Source organism: Macrotis lagotis, chromosome 1 (assembly GCF_037893015.1).
Source record: "Macrotis lagotis isolate mMagLag1 chromosome 1, bilby.v1.9.chrom.fasta, whole genome shotgun sequence".
Taxonomy (NCBI): domain Eukaryota; kingdom Metazoa; phylum Chordata; class Mammalia; order Peramelemorphia; family Peramelidae; genus Macrotis; species Macrotis lagotis.
Window position 1 is genome coordinate 516,860,063 of NC_133658.1, and position 20,165 is coordinate 516,880,227.

General features: G+C 43.9%; 1 protein-coding gene across 7 annotated transcripts in view; it reads left to right on the forward strand.

Moving 5' to 3' along the window:
* BCOR (BCL6 corepressor) overlaps window positions 1-20,165 on the forward strand; it is a 145,144-nt gene that overhangs the window by 99,322 nt on the left and 25,657 nt on the right. For all 7 annotated transcript variants that reach the window (XM_074214177.1, XM_074214173.1, XM_074214179.1 and 4 more), the window contains 5 exons: window positions 11,909-12,034; window positions 13,874-13,952; window positions 14,935-17,781; window positions 18,459-18,512; window positions 18,969-19,155. In XM_074214177.1, the coding sequence (XP_074070278.1) occupies window positions 11,949-12,034; window positions 13,874-13,952; window positions 14,935-17,781; window positions 18,459-18,512; window positions 18,969-19,155 (3,253 nt within the window). In that variant the 5' untranslated portion in view covers window positions 11,909-11,948. The remainder of the gene's footprint in view (window positions 1-11,908; window positions 12,035-13,873; window positions 13,953-14,934; window positions 17,782-18,458; window positions 18,513-18,968; window positions 19,156-20,165) is intronic.

Below are 20,165 nucleotides of genomic sequence, written 5' to 3' on the forward strand. Positions count from 1 at the left end.
GTGACTTCCAAGATACTTTTTCCAGTAAGTTATTGGTTATATCCAATATCATCCTTCTTTATCTTGTTGGAAAGTTTATAACAAAAACTAATGCCTCACTTAAGTCATAAAATGAGCCTTGTATGATTATTTAATTAAAATCTATTTAAAGACCAATTAGGCATGTAATTTGCACTAATAATGGCGATTAAGAAATTGTTCAACTTGACTAAAAATCATAAAGTTGGCATTTTGATCAGTGGGGCAACCAGTAAGTGTCCAGTGATTTGAACAGTTTCTAAGAAGTGAGGTGGCATTAAGCTGTCTTAAAGGATTCCAAACCCACCTTAAGTGTTTTTTTCTTTTACAAAAAAGGGGGAAATGCCTGAACTTTTAAAAATTCAATGTCTGCCTTACTTTGATGCACTCACAAATTTACTATGTCCTATAAAGGAAGGGAGAGGGGAGATTTTTTACATGGACAATCTGATTGGACCCTTTTTCCAGGAAAAATAATAAAAGTAGTTGTAGAGAAGTATTGTACTATAGATAGGAGAGACATGAGATAGCTTAGTTGTCTGAATAATCAGCTGTAGTTAACATGGTTGTCTTTATCCTTGGAAAGGGGGGGACATGTGGGGGGTGTCCCTTGTCCAGAGGGACCAGCCAGCTGCAGTAGTTGGTGTTAAGGCACTGAAGGCAGACACAATGCTGCTGTTGTTGGTTTGATCTCTAACTGTGGATTGTTAGTCTGGATTTAACTATGTGGTAAGGGGGGAATGTGAAGGCTGTTTACAGCTAGTGCAAATAATGTGACAGCTGTTGGAGCTCTAGCAGCCCTGTGCCTCTTCTGCACTTACACAAAGCTCTCACTATAGAGCAGGGAAAGCAACCGCTGCTGCAGTAGTAGTCACAGCAGCAACAGCCCCTATGGGTTCCAGTCTGTCTGAGCTCTGATATGGGAGTTGCATGTTCCCATTAAGATATTTACAGATTTGGGGCTTGTTTTGTCTGAGGTAGAGAAAGGTGTTTCTACTGAATGAGAGTTGAGTTGAATGTCACATGTAAGAGTTGGCAATCCTACCCCTTATTCATTCCTTCGACATTGATTGGTAAAGGGAGCTTTAGACTTTGGGTTGGCCCAGGTTTCAATTGCGTATTGCTAGTCTGTGGAAGGAAGAAAGAGTAGAGACAACTTTTCACTTAATGATGTAATTAAATATTTAAAAACTTTTGGAGGCAACTTTGTAGTTTATTGGGAAGAAGTTATGTTTATCTCATGGGTTTTCTGGAAGTTGAAGGTAGAGGCTAAGGAAGAAGGGCCTCTCAGAGTGAATACCTTAAACAGGAATGTCATTGCAGTTAGTTAGGTGTGGATATGGCTGTTGGCAGAGGAGGTTGAATTTACCCTTGTAATTGTTTACTGAATTGTATGTAAATGTAAGTGGGTATTCTGAATACCAAGGATAGTTTTTGGCTTATAGCTTTTTTTTTCCTTATTGCCGATTTTCCTGTCTCCTCTTTCCCTCTTGATATATTCCAGGATTCTCTTCTCCACTGGACCCTTGTTAAAAAAAAGGTCTTCAAATGAAGGCGATAAAGATGTAATCCTGAAATCTGTACAGGATGCCACCCACTCTGTGACATATTAAACTATACTGAATACTGCCACAAACCTTCCACCGAATTTTACTGGTAGAGAGCCAAAGCACTGTGGAGTAGTCAAAACGAAAAAGCAGTTGGTTCAGATATATTACTGAAGCCACAAAGTATTCTGGTGAAGGCCAGTGATGCTTGGTTTGCTGCTTTTCTCACTCCAAATTAAAATCTGAATGTTACATACCAAAGAAATGAGATGTTAGGCAGTTCAACCTGTTACCTTCTAGGATTTGAGCTCCACAAAATCAAATCCCACTCTTCTCTAAAGTTTTGGTCTTTGGGGCTTCAGCGAGATGTTTTTAAGTCAGCTTCTTGAGACTTCCTCTCTTGGCTCCTAAACTTTTAAAAACGACTTTCAGAATGAGTCAATCCAGTTAAGATTAAATACCTATTATATGCAAGGCACTATTTTCCAGACTAAAACTTTCATTTTAAGTGACATCATTCTAGCATGAATTCTGCAAATTAGCCTAATATAGCCTCTTTAAAGAAGAGGGGACCATTTTCTGCAGGAATGTTGGCTTGCGAAACCAGTTTCACCTTGGCAAACAGATAAACAAGTCTCAATCTCCAAAATAGGCATTTTTTTTGTCTCCTTTCAAATATCTTAAAGCAGCCCAGCAGCATTTCCAGGATTATGCTAGTGTCTGCGAGGAGGGATGCACATTGTTTTTTTTTTTTTTAGCAAATGCAAATTAGAGAAAAATAATTTTCTTTCAACGATATGCAATGTATTAGTCACTGGTTATCGGACTCAGAGGCAGACCTCATTTGCCCGGCTGCCAACTCCCTCACATCTGCTCATGGCTGTTCGGGGCATTTTAACCTTGCTGGTGTAGAGTCCTTAGTCCCACGAATCCAACACAGGTAATTAAGATCTAACAGCTACAGAAATCTATTGGCTCCTCTCTGTATCACAGAGGTTCATTGCTTTGTTTTGGTGCTTAGAGTTCCAGACTGAGATTTTTACTATTCCTGTTTTAAAGAGGAAAAAAAAAAGACTAAATTCCCTTTTCAAAACACAACCCCCTTTGAATCTACTCTGTTCCCTTTTCCTGAAGTTGATTATATATAACCCAGGGTTCTCAAAGGAAGAAACAAGAGCTGTGGAAAACTTGTTCTTAAAAAGGAATGTGAATTCTTTCAAGAATCACCACTACCTACATAATAAATATAAATAAAGCATTCACTATCAGGATTTTTCCCCTATTTTGCAGAAGGGTTATGGTAGTGAGGTTGTGGTTGGGTCCTACGAAGTAAAATCGGGGAGGCCTGGCTTTCCGCTTGGCATTTTTCTTTGAAAACAAACCTTAGAAGTGATTGGCGCAGCCGGCTCTCTCCTCGGCCCCGGCCCCCTCCCCCTCCCCCTCCCCCTGTTGTATAAAGGTCACTAGTTGAGTCCGCCCGGAGGGCTGAGACCCAGGGGGTCCTCGCTCTGTGGGAAAGGAGCCCGGACCCCCCCCCCCCCCCACTCCGGACTTAATTAAGACGAGTGTTCTGCCCGGGCCCAGTGTGGCTGGCCGGAACAAAGGCCCCGGGGCGGGGGGCTTGTTCTGAGGAGCACCGGCTCCCCGGCCTCATTATGCGGGCCGTGCGGGCCGGGCTCTGCCGATGCGCCCCCGGCAAACTTTTTGAAGGGAAAAAGAAGCCCGGCTCGGGGAAATGGCAGCCACGACCTCTCCAGCCGGAGGTGAGCCGCCGGCGGCCGCGGAGCGCGCGTCTCCCGGCCGGGCCGCACGCCGGGGGCAGCCGGGGCCGGGCAGTGGGGCCTCCCGCGAGGACCTGCTGCCGTCTAGGGCGGCGTCGGCCCCTCCGGCCCCGGGGGGAGTGGGCCCTGCTGGGGCCGGCCCACGAGCGCTCCCCAAGGCCCCCAGCGGCGGTTCTGGGGACCCTCTTGCCCCCACCGCGTCGCGCCTTCGGCACCGACCTCCGTGTTTGTGAGAAGGGGCTTCCGAATGGTGGCGCAGGAGAAGGACGGGAAAGGGGTTGTGCGGGGCGGCGCGGGGCCCTCCCGGACGCCACGGCCGCCCCGCGGCGGGGCCCCCGGCACAAGTCGCCGCACCTTTTCAGCTTGGCTCGGCACCCGCAGAAAGCCGGGCTGGCGACGTGTGTGTTCCTCCCCGCGCCCCCCAGGAAGCTGCTCGCCTGCAGCGCGAGCAGGGGCCGGGCACGCGTGGGGCACTGCATGGCCCTGCGGGGGCCGCCTGGTGCCCCAAGCTTAGCGGGCCGGACTTCCGTGGAGGGGAAAGAGGTTCGAGGGGCGCCGCGAGTTTACGGGCCGCCCCCCGGGGAGGCGGAAGCTGCAGGCAAAAAGGGGTTAACGGGGGCGGCCGGGAGGCCCGGGCCCGGCTCCGGCAGAGACTAATGCCCCGGGTAAGGAACGGCGGCTCCGGTGCCCCAAGGGCGCTCCGGTGCCGGGCGAGGAGCCTCGTCTCCCTCCCTTCCCCACCCCCCACCGAGCCAGCCCCGACGCCGCCGCCTGTTGTCCTTGGCAGCAGTCGCGGCGGAAACCTCTCGTGTGCGCGCGCGCGTGTGCTGTGTGTGTAAAATGGCGCGCCTGGTTCAGCCGGGGGACTGGCCGCGCTGCGAGGCGGCATCTCGGGCCCGGCCTGCCGGGGCTTGGGGAGAAGCAGAAGGGAAATCCGGGGCGGAGGGGGAGGGGCAGGGAAGCCCGGGAAGGGGTGGGGTCAGCCAGTCCGGGCCTGGGCCCGGGGGCTGGGGCTGGTCGCTGGCCTCTACTGCGTGCCGGCCCCGGTGGGGAGGGGGAGAGCGGGCAGCTGGGGGCCGGGGGAGAGGGGAGCGGAGCGCCCCGGGTTAGTCGTAGCAGAAAATCTCTTTGTTGCCGATTGCGAGGCGGGGATGGGGAGGGGGCTCGGGTTGGTTTGGGGGATGGGAGGTGCGGCGGCTCCAGCGAAGTTCAACAGCACGGCCTGCGGCGGGCCTGCCGCCTCGCGGCCCCCGCCCGGCCCGACTCCGCGGCTCTCTCTGCCCCTCTCCTCCCATTACAAGGCTCCCAACTGGCCGTGGGCCGCTCGTCTCCGGAGTGGAGGGCAGGGATGGCGAAGGGCCGGGCCGGCCCCTGGTCCTGCTCAGTGCTCACCGCCCTCCCGTCACTTTTCACGCTGTTAAATTTATTACTAATATAAAACGGGGGGGGGGGACGAGGGAGCAGGCACAGAAACGCTGGCCTGGGGGAGCATATGCTGTGGTGCGCCCGGCGCAGAAGGGCTCCCCGGCCCCTTCCCTCAGACCGAGCTCCGGCCGTCCGCACCTCTCGGGCTCGCCCCGCATGCACCGGGCACGCGGGGAGCCAGAGGCAGACACGCACGCACATCCGGGGGGCGGGGGGGCGCGGGGCGGGGCTGCGCGGCCGCCGCGTTTTGTTTACCAGGCTGCCGGGTGGAAAGTCCGGGGAGCCTCGCGCAGCACGTGACAGCGCGGGAGCCTCGGGACCGTGGGGGGGCCGCCGGGCCGCGGCGCTGCCCCCGCTCCCCTCCCCCCAAATTCCTGAAATAGAATCCGCATCACTCGCTGCTGCTTTTTGCTTTTTTTTTTTTTAACACTCAAAATGTGTATCTGTCGTGCATGACTCCAGATGTATTTCTGAGATCGAGGGTCGGATGGAGCCGGCTGCTCGCCGGAGTGGTGCGAGGGACGGAGGGATGGCGCAGGGGCAGACCGCTAAGCCGCGGTGTCAGGGGGCTGCCGGTGCTCTGCGGCCTCCCCACTTGCTCTCTTGACTTCTCTCTTTTGCTCCTCTCTGTGCCACCCCCCAAGACGGGCAAGAAGCTGAGGGAATAGTAATTCTGGGAGGGGAGGTTTGTTACATTTTATTCTCAAGCAATGTTAGGTTTAATGGTGACTGCAGCTCCTTGTTAGCAATTACCTACGGTTTAGAAAGAAGAGGGCATTTAGAATCTATACTATGGGCCCAGAACTTATTCAGGTTAGTTGGGATAACTACAGGACACAAAACTCTGGGTCCCCAACCAAAGTTAAATGCAAAAATTGAGGTCTAAGGGTAGAATGAAAGTGCCTGTGAAACACAGTATACTTTTTATTTGCTCTTTTTTTTAGGTTTCCCCGAACCCCATATATACCCCAATATAGTCTGTACTTTTTCTTTATTTTTTGCAAGGTAATGGGGTTAAGTGACTTGCCCAAGGCCAGCCACACAGCTAGGTAATTATTAAGTGTCTGAAGCCGGATTTGAACTCAGGTCCTCCTGACTCCAGGGCCGGTGCTTTATCTACTTTACCACCTAGCCACCCCAAGTCTGTACCTTTTTAACAAATCCAGAAATGACCATAGTATGAACCTTGAACTAAAAGTAGAGACAATTAGAAGGTAATTTGTAGCATTCTTTATTTCTGAGAGCCAAGATTGTTTGGTTTTTTTTTGTTGATACCACTTGACTAACATGATGTGCAGACTTTAACCCATTCTATGCCTACAAGCATAGATGATGATGATGATCAGTCAAGGCCAAGGCAATGGAAAATGACTAGATGTGAGAAATATCACAATAAAGTTGTCAAAAGGAAAGTGGTTGCTATATTCTTTAGTAACTGTATTGTAATCCTCCTTTCTCCACCACTTTCCAGATCTTTTCTTACCAACTCATTAGGGTCACCATTTTGCCATAGAACAGTAAAGGATATCCTCATTTCTCAAAGTCAGAGAAGTGGTAGGTGAGGGTTGGTGAAGTTTTCATCTCTCCATACCTCAAGACACAATTTAATGAATACTTTTCTCTTTCTTGACCCCCAGATCCTTCCTACACTCTGCCTCATTCCTTATTCCCATAAAGCTGGATTTTTCTAGTGAGTTTCAATGCAAAGACAGTTCACTGCTAACAGAACTTCTCTACCAGAATCACTTGTCGGAGACCTCACAAATTCAGGCTCTAATGGGAGGAGCGTCTCCCTGATTCTTTTTAATGACCTTGCCAAAAAAAGGGGGGGGAGAGAAAGAATAAAAGACAGGGCTTTGAAGAATAGATATTGTATGTGTGCTTGCATTTTGGAAACTCCTTAGTAGAATTCTCTGAGCACTCAATAATGGCTATAATGTTTTCAGTTTAGTCTTTAGAAACTGGACACCAGCCAGCCCCTACGGGAACCAACTAAACTTCATTCTTTTACCTCGGAGTAAAAAAGTAAAGGAAAGCAGCTAAAGTTTAAAACAAAAGTTCACTTTTGTAGTTCACATCTGAAATACATCTTCATAAAATACTGTCATTTCAAACTTCCTCCTCCTTTTCCACTCCTCCCTTTTCTGTCCTTTATTTATACCTTAAACTCACCTAGCACGCAGGACATTAGATATTTTAGATATTAGATATTTTCACTAGTTGGCCTCCATGTCTGGAATGCTTTCCTTCCTCATTTCCAACTTATGACTTCTAAGACTTCCTTCTAATCCCTGCTAAAGTTTCACCTTCTACTTTCCTGATTCCCCTTAACCTTTCTCTGTTGATTATTTCCGATTTATCCCATATATAGCTTGTTTGTACATGACAGCTTACACTTCCATTCAATTATGAGCTCCCCAAGAATAGGAACTTCACTTTTGTATCCTCATTGGTTGGCAAATGCTAGACACTTAAGATTTGTCATCTAGTTGTTCCCCTGGCATTTTGGCAGTAATTGTTCAAACCATGATACCTCTGTATGACTTTTGAGAACAGGAGGTTATGGAATGGTGCAGCTTAGACTAGTAAGGGCAAATCAGCCTCTCTGTTAAAAAAACAACTATCCTTAAAAAAGGACAATTCTTGACAGTGCTTAGAATGTGGGGACTTGGAGTCAGGAAGACTTGGCTTCATATAATGGCCATATTACTTTTTAGCTCTGACTATTGAGTAAGTCTCCTAAGCTCCCTAAGCCCAAATTTATCTGAAAAAAAGGGGTAATATATGATTCACCTCACAAGATTGTTGTGAGAGTCTGCAAAGCACTTAGCAAGCTAAGTTGTGTAGAAATGTCTGTTTTCTGTAGACTGTCTTAACTCCCATTTCCTTGCACTTGACTATTAGTCCCTGAGCCTGTCCATAATGCATTTCCCTTTCCATTGTTTTTTAGAATCCAACCCCCACCCCCATTCAAAATTCAGCCCTGGTGCCATTGTCTACATCATAATTTCGAGTCTCTGGACTTTAAAAATAAATATTTTGATAAGATTGGTTTTTTTATAACTATATGTATTTCATTTTACATTTTCAGAACTTCTGAGAAGGGGCCCCTAGGGTGGAGGTCATGACACCAAAAAAGTTAAAATCCTCTGTTTTCATGCAACTTTCCTTGCTGTATGTCCTCCCCCTCCACATTTACCTTTCCATTTTGTGTTTGTGTGTATCTGTCTGTCCATCTCCTCAGAAATACCTGTAAAAACTCTTTGAGGGCAGGAAGTGTTTCATATTCTCTTTAATCCCCAATACCTAGCAAAACATCTGGCCCGTTATAGTTTTTTAATAGGTTTTTACTGACATAATTTTCTGCCACCACTCATTCCCCAGTGTTCCTTGAGTAGTTCCCCATATCTGGGTTGTTGGAAGTCATTAGTTACCTGTGTCAGTCAGCATCATCAGCAGTTTTTGGTGTTTGTGGTTTGGGTATTTGATAGAAGAAAGTCAAGTCTTAGCCTCAGCCTCAGCCTTGGACATACTCCTGTTCCTTGCAAAGCAAAAGTCAAACTGTCAATGAATCAATAAAGCTTTCTTATATGCTAACGTAGTTTGAAATGCTTGATCCTACAAAGACAAAAGTGCAAAACCCCCCACCTTCAAGGAATTGAGATTCCAGCACAGTTATGATGTTATTCAAAGTGGTGAATACTTGGGTGGTTTAGGAGGGTCAGAATTACGGAGGCAGTATGAGGAAAGGTTTCCTTTGGAAGGTGGCAGTTGAACTGTTTTAAAGGAAAGCAGGGATTGTCGAGTTGGGCAAGGAGTGGAAGTGCACTCTAGTCTGGGGGATGGGAGTTGCAGCCTTTTGTGGCTTATAGCAGTAGAGTATGGAGGGGAATAAGGTACAAGAAGATTGGAAAGGGAGGAATGGGCCCAGTTGGGAAAAGATTAAGATTCCAAGATGAAGAAAATCGGTTAACGGATTTGTCTAGAAAGTGGTGAACGGAAAGGATGACTCTATACCCACACATAAATAGGAGAAACCGGATGGGGTAGCACTAAGATGGAAGAGGCAAAAACCACATTTGGGGGGGATAAATAGCTGTAAGGTTTAGAAGCCAGTAGCTCTTTTGCAAAGAGTAGGTCTGGGGCCTGTTCTAAAGATCTCTGTAGTCAAGGAGAATGCAGTTTGTTGGCTTAATGCAAGAAGTGGCCAGGATGATTTTCCAAGGACCTTTCAGCTTTCTCCTTAGACATGGGAAGAAAAGAGTCTCAAGAGTTAAAAGTCTGTTGCTCGTTGAAATGAAATTATGGCTGGCAGTGGCGCCGCTGTTTGTTCAACAGACCTCCACTTTTAAACAGTTCACAAAAAGTTCATTGGGGCCGGGAAAGATTATAAATATATGTGCATGTTGTATCCCACAGTATCATAGAATAGCAGAAGCCCCCTCCTCCTCAACAGACCTAGTATCTTACAGGGAGTTCTCCAAATAGTAAGAAAAATCCACTGTGCCCCTCAGAGTGAGAGAGAGAGAGAGAGAGAGAGAATACATTGCTGAGCCAAGTGTCAGTTATCTATAAGGTAATAATATTGTACAACCTTTAGGAAACGCCAGGAGTAGCATATAAGTGTGATGATTTAAAAAAAAAACCTAGCACATTTCCCCTAGCAGCTGGTTTAAAAGGCATATTTAAATATCTTTAGAATCAGGTGCTGCTTATGCTGAAGCAGGAACTGCTGCTTCCGCTGGGGGTGGGGAAGGACCTTGGGATTCAAAGTGTTCTGGCTAAGGGGGAGAGAGGGTTAGAAGGAGAAGGTAGTCTCAATGAAGTGGAAATTCAAGACAATTGTAGGGGCAAATTTAATCGGCATGGACAACCAATATAGATAATTTTAGCAGCCCTTCTCCTCTTAGACCCCCCCCCCCCCTTTAAAAGCCTGAATTGTTTCTCTTTCTCATTGATCCCTTGCCCTTAAACAGAGTTGAGGAAAGGGAAGGTTTAAATACTTTGTGGCATGAACTATTTGTTTAGAGGGCTCTCAACTGTTCCATTTTTACTACTTTAGCTTGATGCCCAGTTCAGTGAATAGCTCTGTACTACAGTCTCAATATCATGACAAACATCAGGGGAATGAAATATTTTAATTCAGGCATTATGCAACTCTATTGTTAGATATCATAAGAAAGCAAAGATCAGCAACATAATTTTTACTGTAGCTTATGTAAAATCCTCAGTTTAAAAAAAATATGGGAAGGTTTGAAATAATGGGTTCTAGACCCATCTTTCCAAACAACAAAACTTAGTTTGTTCCATATATATGAGAATATAACCAGTTACTAAGTGTTATGGAAACCCTAAATCCATCTTTCCAGGCTAGTGCTGTAGGCCTGGATATGAGCCTGTGCATCTGGAAACCAGTAAATCTGTCTAAGAAAGTGTCTTCCTGATAATGTAACTCCTGAATAACACTATCCCATCTCATCTTCTACAGCTTTCTACTCCTGGGTGAATTTTTTTTCCTTATCCAGTGTCATTTTTGAGTGATAAACTATGCTGGGAGTTGAAGTAGAATTAATCTACTATTAATACATATTGTTTTAGGTGTTCGGTTGGTGGGAAGACTGGATGAAAGACCTATCTAGGAAAAATAAATTCAAAGGGATTTCCTAGCTTTTGGATTCTCTCCCCCCCCCCCCCCCCCCCCATATACACACATAGACTCTCATTTCACTCTAGTGAAATGTTCTCTGGGAACGTGTGGTGCCTCCAATCGACCTCATGCAATCTGGTCCCCTGCTCTGCTCAGTACAAATGTAAAAGCAATCATTTGCATATTTTTCAGGCTAACAAAGGAAGTGTGTCTACTTGCAAAGCATTTGGGCTTTCGGAAACTGTGTGGGTGTGTGTGAGGGAGAGAAGAAAGAAAAGTTCCCCCAGTGGTCACATAGAGATTATTTCACGGGGGTGACACGTTTGTGGAAAAAATGGGGAGGAAGGAAGAGCCCAGGGATGTCCTGAGCATTAAAGAATTCCTACTTATTAACCCAGCATTTAGCAGCAGGATTCAGGCAGAAACTCAGTCAAAAGAAACAACTCAACCTCCAAAGAGCAATTAAAATCCTGCACTGGGATAAATCATGTGCTGTGATAATCCTGTTAATAAAATGCAGCTTGTCCTGACACTTCACTCATGCAGCAAACTAGAATTTAATGCAGGTAGGAGACAGCAAGAGGAAATAAAAGGTGAAGAGACTTTCCTGTCTTCCCCTCTCCTTTCTTTTCTCCCTTAGTCTCTGGACTTGACCATTTAGCTGAATATCGGTGCTTCTCCTTTTGCCAGCAGTTCAGTAGGGTCAGAGCTGCTAATACTTGTGCTGCTGGCTAATGATTTTTTTTCCCCATGTGAACAGACATCATTGATTTTATTCAGCTCTCATCCTTAGCATCACTGAGGTGAAATAGCCCCAGGTTTGGTGGAAGTTTACCAGCCCACCTATTATTTTTAACCCCCACTCATCTAAAGTTACTTAAGTTATTCATGTGGCACTATTGGATATTTGCCTGTCTTAGTCCAAGGCCTAACTGTCCTTGCTTCCTTAACTCTTAAAAAAAAATACCCAAAATATGCAAGCTCAATGACACAGTAATTACCACAAACCAGAAGAGGATTTGAATTTACCCTCCCTTGTGTTCCAGTGAAATGGTTAATTGTTAATGTTAAGTTTTACTTGTATCCTTAAGAGAAGGAAAAAGGTGTGTTGGAGAATTTTTCTTGACTTCCTCTATTCCGTCCCTTGGAGATGTGGTTGGTCCAACCTGATCTGTCTTGTCATTTCCCCAAGTCAAAAGAAAATCACAGGAACTTTTGTTTGTGGATGGACTTTTGAGTGAGCCTTGATTTTACTGCTGTATCCTGGAAAAATTCCATCTTGTTTGATCTAGAAATGGCCTCCATTTTCCTCCTTTTCTGCTGGGTATGTCCTCTTTCAAAAACAGCAGCATACTATCTTCACCAATTTGGCATTTATTACTTATTACTTGTGAAAGGAGGCTTACCATGTTGTCCTGCTTTCTACTTCCCCCTTCTATGAATTTCATCTTAACTTTGTGGTGGTGTTTTTTTTTATATTATCTTCATAGCCTAAAATCGTGACGAAAAGCTGGGATTTAAGAAGACGTCATGCTTTCTGCAACCCCCCTGTATGGCAATGTTCATAGCTGGATGAACAATGAAAGGGTCCGAATGTGTGGAATTAATGAAGAGAGGTAAATGTTCTAGTTTAGGTCTAGATACACCCTTTCCTACCCTTTCCCCTAAAGAGAGAGGATTTTTGAGTCCCTGTACCATGTAGCCCTTTGGGTCTTGCCTGGAGGGAGGTACAAAGAGACTCTGTGGCCACTACCTCACAGCAGCCATAGTTTTCCCAAAAGGGGTGGGGACTAAAGATCTGCCTGTCTAGCCAGCAGCCCTTGATTTACAGTTTTAACAGGCAACCTGGCTCAGTGAAGCATTGACGCCCTTTAAAAGATTAGCCCCTAAAGCGGCCTTTCAATGCACTTTCATACTTAATTTATTATTTCATATTTATGAAGGAGAATTAATCCCAGTCTATATGCTGCTTTAACTCTAAATGTCAGGACTGTGGGCCCAGGTGGGTTGGCGTTGGATATGGGTTTAAAACAAATAGTTTGCTCAGTAATAAACGGAGAAACAGCCGCCCTTTTCATTGAAGTCTCAGGTTCCTTATGGCCCTCTTTGTGGTTTGCCCTTCCTCCCAACACATTCTCTCCTAATTTCAATCCTTCAACAATTCAGTGATGCTTCCTAATCAGTGATTTTGTAGCAGTGGGGTAAAGGCAGCTAAACTGTAGATGATTGAAGCTCCTCTTCTGAGTAATGACGAAACTTTGCTTCTGCTGCATGTCAGCGGTTTTGTCCCTGGGATTTGGAAGTTGGCACCAAAGTATATTCTTTATTGATGATCTCTATGATAACAAGTTTTAGTGCTCTTGCACTAGCATAGTACAGATGTGCAGTTTCCCCCTTAGCACACAACTGACATTTGTATATTAGTGAGTCTCTGCCTGCACATATACTCTTGTCATTCCTTTAAAGATAGACACCCATATAAATCTTTATCACTGTGAAAACCAATGCTATCACTGTGGCAAAGAACTTGGTTTGGGGGAAAGTTCTGAGGGTGATTGAGACTTTGGTCCATAAAAATCAGTTCCCAATAATCAATTTCTCCACAATTCTGGGGTTATTGATCCAGTTTGAATTTTATTTAGTCTTATTGAGTTCTTATTCGGTCCTTGTATGTTTTACTCCTGATAAGCCCACCTTCTGGTAGAATGTCTAAGGACTTGATGAGAAAGTTCATGTTAGGCTATACTAGTTTTTTTAGTTTTTTTTTTTTTTTTTTTGCAAGGCAAATGGGGTTAAGTGGCTTGCCCAAGGCCACACAGCTAGGTAATTATTAAGTGTCTGAGACCAGATTTGAACCCAGGTACTCCTGACTCCAGGGCCGGTGCTTTATACACTGCGCCACTTAGCTGCCCCTATACTAGCAGCCTTTTTCCATCAAGGCTTGGTGTAGAGGAAAAGAGGTTAGAATAGTAAATGACTTTTTAAAAATGGAAGGCCTGGGGCGGCTAGGTGCCCTAGTGGATAAAGCACCGGCCTTGGAGTCAGGAGTACCTGGGTTCAAATCTGGTCTCAGACACTTAATAATTACCTAGCTGTGTGGCCTTGGGCAAGCCACTTAACCCCATTTGCCTTGCAAAAACCTAAAAAAAAAAAAAAAAAAAAAGGCCTGTCCATGAATTTAATATGCATCAGTGCTACTTAAAGGCTTTAACTGGAAATTAAGAAGACTAGAGTCTTCCCTTCAAGAGAATTTAACTATAGCAATCACCATCACTGGGGGGAATGGAAGTAATGGTCATATTTTACTTCAGCATAAAGTATTATTAGGTCAGGTTGTTTTTTTGTTTTGTTTCTTAATGGAGGAGCTATTAGGAAGTGGTCTATCCTGGGGAAATCTGAGAATGTTTTCCTGAGTGAGGAATGTTTCATGCAGCTGGTATAATCCTTTGTAATAGGAAAATTCCAGTAAGTGATGGTGAAGCTCCGAAAGCCAGACTGGAACTGAGGGAAGAAAACCCCTTAAACCACACCGTGGTAAGATGAATGGTGTCGTACTGACATAATTTCTGATTATGTGGTCTATCTTCTGTTGTTCTAAAATGAAATTTTTTTTAATGCCTTATCATGGGAAATGGTTTCCTCTCTCTCTCTCTCTCTCTCTCTCTCTCTCACACACACACACACACACACACACACACACACACACACACACACATACAAAGGTTTCTGCTGAGAAATCTTTAGAATGAGGGATGATAAGGTAAAAGTTTGTTTTATCCTTTCATTCTCTGGAGAAGTGTACATGTTTTAGGGCCTTTTTGACTGGTTGTAGACCACCAGCTTTTACTCATAAACACACATTAGCAGTTCCAGCTTGGACAAATTTCTGAAATCTTCAAATTGACACTTAGGTTGATAGGGTTTAATTTTATAGTGAAGTGTGAAGCATTTGGCCATCCCTTCAGCAATAGAGTCAACCTCATAGAAGACACTTGGACCCATGCCCTCTTGATTCAGAAATGAGACATTTAAGATTTCCATTCCAAGTTTTCTTTATAGAATAATCTCTTTAGGTTCAACTATTCACTTTTCCTTCCAAGAAGAAAGACATGGTTAGGCTTATTGTTTTTCCTCAGGAACTCTCATATCCCCAGTCAAAATTGAACTATTGTCATCTCAGTTGTAGCAAAAAGTTTCTACTAAATGGATGAAATTTCAAGATAATATATTGAGTTAGTGGAAGACAGACTTAATTCTTTCAATTTAAAGGAATGTTTATGTCTCAGATTAGATGAATTAGAGGTGAATTTCAACAAATTATTCAAAAGAGGCCTAGAGGCACTAGGAAAAAACAGCCTTGGGGTCTTGCTTTGTGTTAATACCCTTGTGTTTAAATACTGTAATGACCCAATGTGTATTGTTTCCCTTGATAGTTAAGAATGCATCTCTACTAATAAGTTAAGATTGGTTTTAGTCACTGAGCTCCAAATAATTTTTACATTTTTGTTCTACAAAGGTGGATGCAACCACAGCACAGCGTATTGACAGTCTTGCAGCTCTGACTATGGACAGGACTGGACTTATACGGGAAGGACTCAGAGTCCCCAGTAATATTGTCTACTCCAGTTTGTGTGGACTTGGCTCAGAGAAAGGACGGGATGCTGCCACAAGTGCTATAACTAGTCTTGGATTTACCCCCGAACGAAATCCAGAGATGCAGTTCAAACCTAATCCTCCTGAGACAGTAGAAACGTCAGCTGTCCCTGGAAAACCCCCAAATGGTTTTAATACTATATATAAAACACCACCAGGAATACAAAAAAGTTCAGTTCCTACTGGGGAAACCTTAGGCCTGGACAGAACTGCAAGTGACAAGCAGAGTCCTCTTAACATCAATGGTGCTAGTTATCTAAGACTTCCCTGGGGAAGTCCTTATGTGGAGGGTGGCGGCACACCAGCCATGTATCCTTTCCTTGACTCACCAAATAAGTATTCATTAAATATGTACAAGGCATTGCTACCTCAGCAGTCCTACAGCTTGCCCCCACACTTGGCCTATTCACCAGTCTGCACCAATGGTGAGCGTTTTTTGTATCTGCCACCACCTCACTATGTCACTCCCCACATTCCTTCATCCCTAGCTTCACCAATGAGGATTTCCACTGCTTCAGCCTCCCCAGCCATCCCTCCTCTTGTTCACTGCCCAGACAAAAGCTTACCTTGGAAGATGGGAGTCAGTCCTGGTAATCCTGTTGATTCGCATACCTTTCCACACATTCAGAACAACAAGCAGCCCAGAGTCCCTTCTGCCAAGACAGCAGCTAGCAATCTGCCAGGGGACCCTGCCCTTTTGTTGCCCCCTTCATCCCGACCATCACCTCGAGTCCATCTTCCCTCACAGCCCGCAGACACCTATTCTGAATTCCATAAGCATTATGCCAGGATCTCCACTTCTCCTTCTTCAGTGACCATATCAAAGCCATATATGAATGTAAGCAATGAGTTCCCCACAGCTAGGCTCTCCAATGGGAAATTTTCCAAGACCCATGAAGTGGGTGAAAGTGCACAGCCAGCCCCTGGGCACTCCAGGAAACCTACAGTTCATGAGAGAAAGGATGGGAGATCGCCTCCTCTCCTAGAAAAACAGACAGCTACCAAAGACGTCACAGATAAGCCACTAGACTTGTCATCAAAAGTTGTGGATACAGAGACATCCAAATCTGACCATATTAAAAAAATTGCTCCCACCACGGTCCTTGTTCAGAGCAGAACTGGAAGTGGGATGGTATTATCTGGAAGTGACAGTTCTAAAGACACAGTTTCTCCTTCAGGAAATGGCTGTACTATATATAGACCTGAAATCATTAGTACTGCTCCCTCATCCTGGGTAGTTCCCGGTCCAAGTCCCAATGAAGACAGCAGCAAAAATATGCAGTTGAAAAACAAAGCTTTAGACTGGGTTATACCACAACCAAGGAGTTCTTCTTGTCCTAGAATGGGAGCCACAGATACCATAGTCAATAATATTTCAGGGTCCTTGTCAAATGCAGGTCGCCCTGCATCTGCATCACCTGCTCCAAATGCCAATACAGACTGTGCAAAGACAAACAGAAACACTCTAGATACAACCCCTTCGGTCATTCAGCATGTGGGTCAGCCTCCTATCACAACAGCAGCCTCTGCCAAGCATAATAACAGCAACAACAAAGTGGCCAAACCCAGTAATCCAGAACCAAGTTTCAAAGCAAATGAGAATGGCCTCCCACCAGGTTCGATATTTTTATCTCCAAATGAGGCTTTCCGGTCTCCACCAATTCCTTACCCTAGAAGTTACCTCCCCTATCCAGCTCCCGAAGGCATTGCTATAAGTCCTCTTTCCCTACATGGAAAAGGACCTGTCTACCCTCATCCAGTATTGTTACCCAATGGCAGTCTATTTCCAGGGCACCTTGCTCCCAAACCAGGAATTCCCTATACCCTGCCTACAAGTAGGCCAGAGTTTGTGACCTACCAAGATGCACTAGGCTTAGGGATGGTACATCCCATGCTGATACCACATACTCCTTTGGAAATCGCTAAAGAGGAAAAACCAGAAAGGAGATCCCGATCTCATGAAAGACCCCGCTATGAAGATCCAACTCTCAGGAGTAGATTTCCGGAAGTGTTGGAGGCTAGCAGCACTAAGTTACATAATGAGGCACCTTCTGATAAGAACCCGAAATTGCACTCCAGCTGGAATCACAATAAAGCTGTTGTTAAAAGTGATAAGCTGGTCTACATAGATCTACTTCGAGAGGAGCAGGATACTAAGAATGAAACAAATTTAGCCAAACCTGGCTTTGTGACTGAGAATGGCAATCAGGCTGATGACCCCACCAAACCCACTGCTGAGCAGGTGCTGCAGCAGCACAGAGAGTTTATTGCAATGAGAGAGGAATATGGTCGGAGTAATGATTTCCATGAAGCATATAATTTTAAACAAGCTTCAAATACACCAGTATTCAGCTTGAGAAAAGAGAACATTTCAGTAAGCCCTAACAAAGAGAACCTAATTCAGCCTTCTCCATTCTTGGAGCCAGCTCATGGAAATGATGGTACAACCATAACTTTTGGTAAAGCCCAAGATGATACCAAACCATTTTGTGTGGGAAATGCCCCAAGTATTGACATCAACCCCACATATACCAAAGATGGATCTGATGACTTAGATTCTAATGATAGCAAACTTTTGAAGCCCAAGCCATCTAAGTTGGCAAAAAGAATTGCGAACTCTGCTGGTTATGTAGGTGACCGATTCAAGTGTGTCACAACTGAACTGTATGCAGATTCCAGCCAACTCAGCCGAGAGCAGCGGGCACTGCAGGTGAGTCCTGAATATTTTAATAACTTCAGCATTTGCCAGTTTTGAAACTGAACTTTATTAAACAGTATTGGGGGCGTATGGTAGCTCTTGTCAGGACTCCTATCAGAGATTGATAACTTAAAAGTTTATAATAAATGTGTATGTGTTAAATTTGTGTAATAAGAGAATGTGAATAATGGTAGCCAGTAGTTAAATGAGGTACATGTTGCCAAGCTGTTTTAAATTATAGCTTCAAAAGAACTCCACTTAAATGCTGATAACTTAAGTGTTAAGTATGGTGGAGAATAGCCAAAGATTTGCATGATGTTAACCTATTGGTTGCTGTGATTTCTTGGCCTTTTTACTTTTAGCTATCAAAAATGTGCCTAGAAGTTCTGATTACTATGCTGCTGTAGTAGGTGATATCTGATAGAGTAGACTAGCAGCCACTTCATGTCTATAGGCTTCGTGCAACTTTTGACCAACTGCAAAAAGACTAGTTTAAAATGGATAGAAGCTGTATTTATCTTGTTAGTGAGCTGTATTGTACTGGAATTTCCTAAGGTTTTTTTAAACTTTTAGTTAAAAGTTGAGTATAGCCAAATTGTTTTGCAATGTTAAGAAAAAATTGGTTTATGCTTATAAAAATGGATGAAATTATCTAAATGATCCATTGAGTGCCCATTTTAATTACATAGATGGAAGGATTACAAGAGGACAGTATTTTATGTCTACCTGCTGCTTACTGTGAGGTCAGTTCTTCAAATTTTTATTACTAGAATCTTACATAAACCTTTGAGTTAAATTTCGTTTCCAAATACACAAAGGGAAGTTTGTGGGCCATGGTCGTCTTTATTCATTGTGCAGTTTGTTTGTGTCTTTGTTTTTCTTTTCATTTTTTTTGTTTTCTTTGTTTTTGTTTTGTTTACTTCCAAAAGAGAACACTTGTCTTTTAATACAATGTGTGTACATATACACACACACATATACTGCTATACACATGTAACTGTAATAAAGAAATGTGTGACTATTTGCATATAGATCTATAAGTTTTGTCTTGTGAAACTTAGATACATTAAATTTCTATATCTCATAAACTTTGGTTGGTTTTGACCAGATTTTTCTTTGGAAATGCTTTCCTGTAAGGTAAGGTCAATAAAGTAGTTTTTATTGTGAGTTTTTTTTTTTCATCTCCATTCTCTTTCTAGCGTGCAATGATGCGCTTCTCAGAGTTGGAGATGAAAGAAAGAGAAGGTGGCCATGCAACAACCAAAGACTCAGAGGTCTGCAAATTCAGCCAGGCAGACTGGGAAAGCTCTAAAGGAAATAATGAAAAGAAGCCAAAGTCTGTCGCATTGGAAGATGCCATTGCTGACCAGAATGATAGTGACAGATGTAAGTAATCTTCTAATTTATTATAGTGTTTGTGCCTATCGTACCATTGTTTCCTTGAATCAGTATCCAGGTGAGGTTGGTGATTAGTCCTGCTAACTTGACAATCTTTCTGTGATCATTGTGGCAAGATTTAATGGTTTGATTATAATAAACCAGATTAGCATATGCTCAGGATGGGTTTGTTTTGATATTGGGACATGAATGGCAAATTATAGCTTTAATTCTTCTCCCAGCCAGGAACATAGCTTCTATGAAAACAAGTTATATTACCTTGAACACATCTCATGTTTCAAGGAAAAACTAGTCACTTACCTACAAATCTAGGTCTGGTGAGATGAGTATAATAATATTAAGGAGTTATTGTAATCATCTGCTTTACCAATGCTTTCTCCAAGAGTGGTGCTTCTAAGATACCTTTTGTTTGTAGCTATGGAATGATTTGTGCTGTCAGTTAATAGTAGGAGGCTTTGTTCTCTTTCTCTCCTTCCCCTATCCCTGTATTAATATTCCGGTGTGGAATGAATGGACACAACTATTGTTCTTCTCTTAGAGGCACAGGTGTCATTGAAATGGAGTCGGGGGAAGGACAATGAGATAAAGTTTATTTTACTGGTCCAAGGTCTGTTTACCATCAGTAAGAGCAAACTGCATAATTCAGAGTAGCTTGACCTAATTATGATACTGGTATGTGGTGGAGGGGTCCATAAGCCAAATTGTTCATCTCTGTTCTGCTTAGAGTAGATGTTGTGACTTGACCTGATTTCTTAGACTGTGGGTACAAATGGCAAAAAGCCACTAGTGCTTTATTCTCATTTCATAAAGCTTGATTTTCGAGACTCCAGTTAATACTATAGAAGTCCTCTTGGCAAAAGTATTAGGGGGTCTGGTGAGAGCATGTTGCAACCTAGATCCTATTTCCTGAGATAAGATGAGGCCAGCATAGACTAATCTTAGTTGTAAAAAAGTATTTATTGGCTCTCTGTACATTTGAAAAGGGGATAAATGTGGGT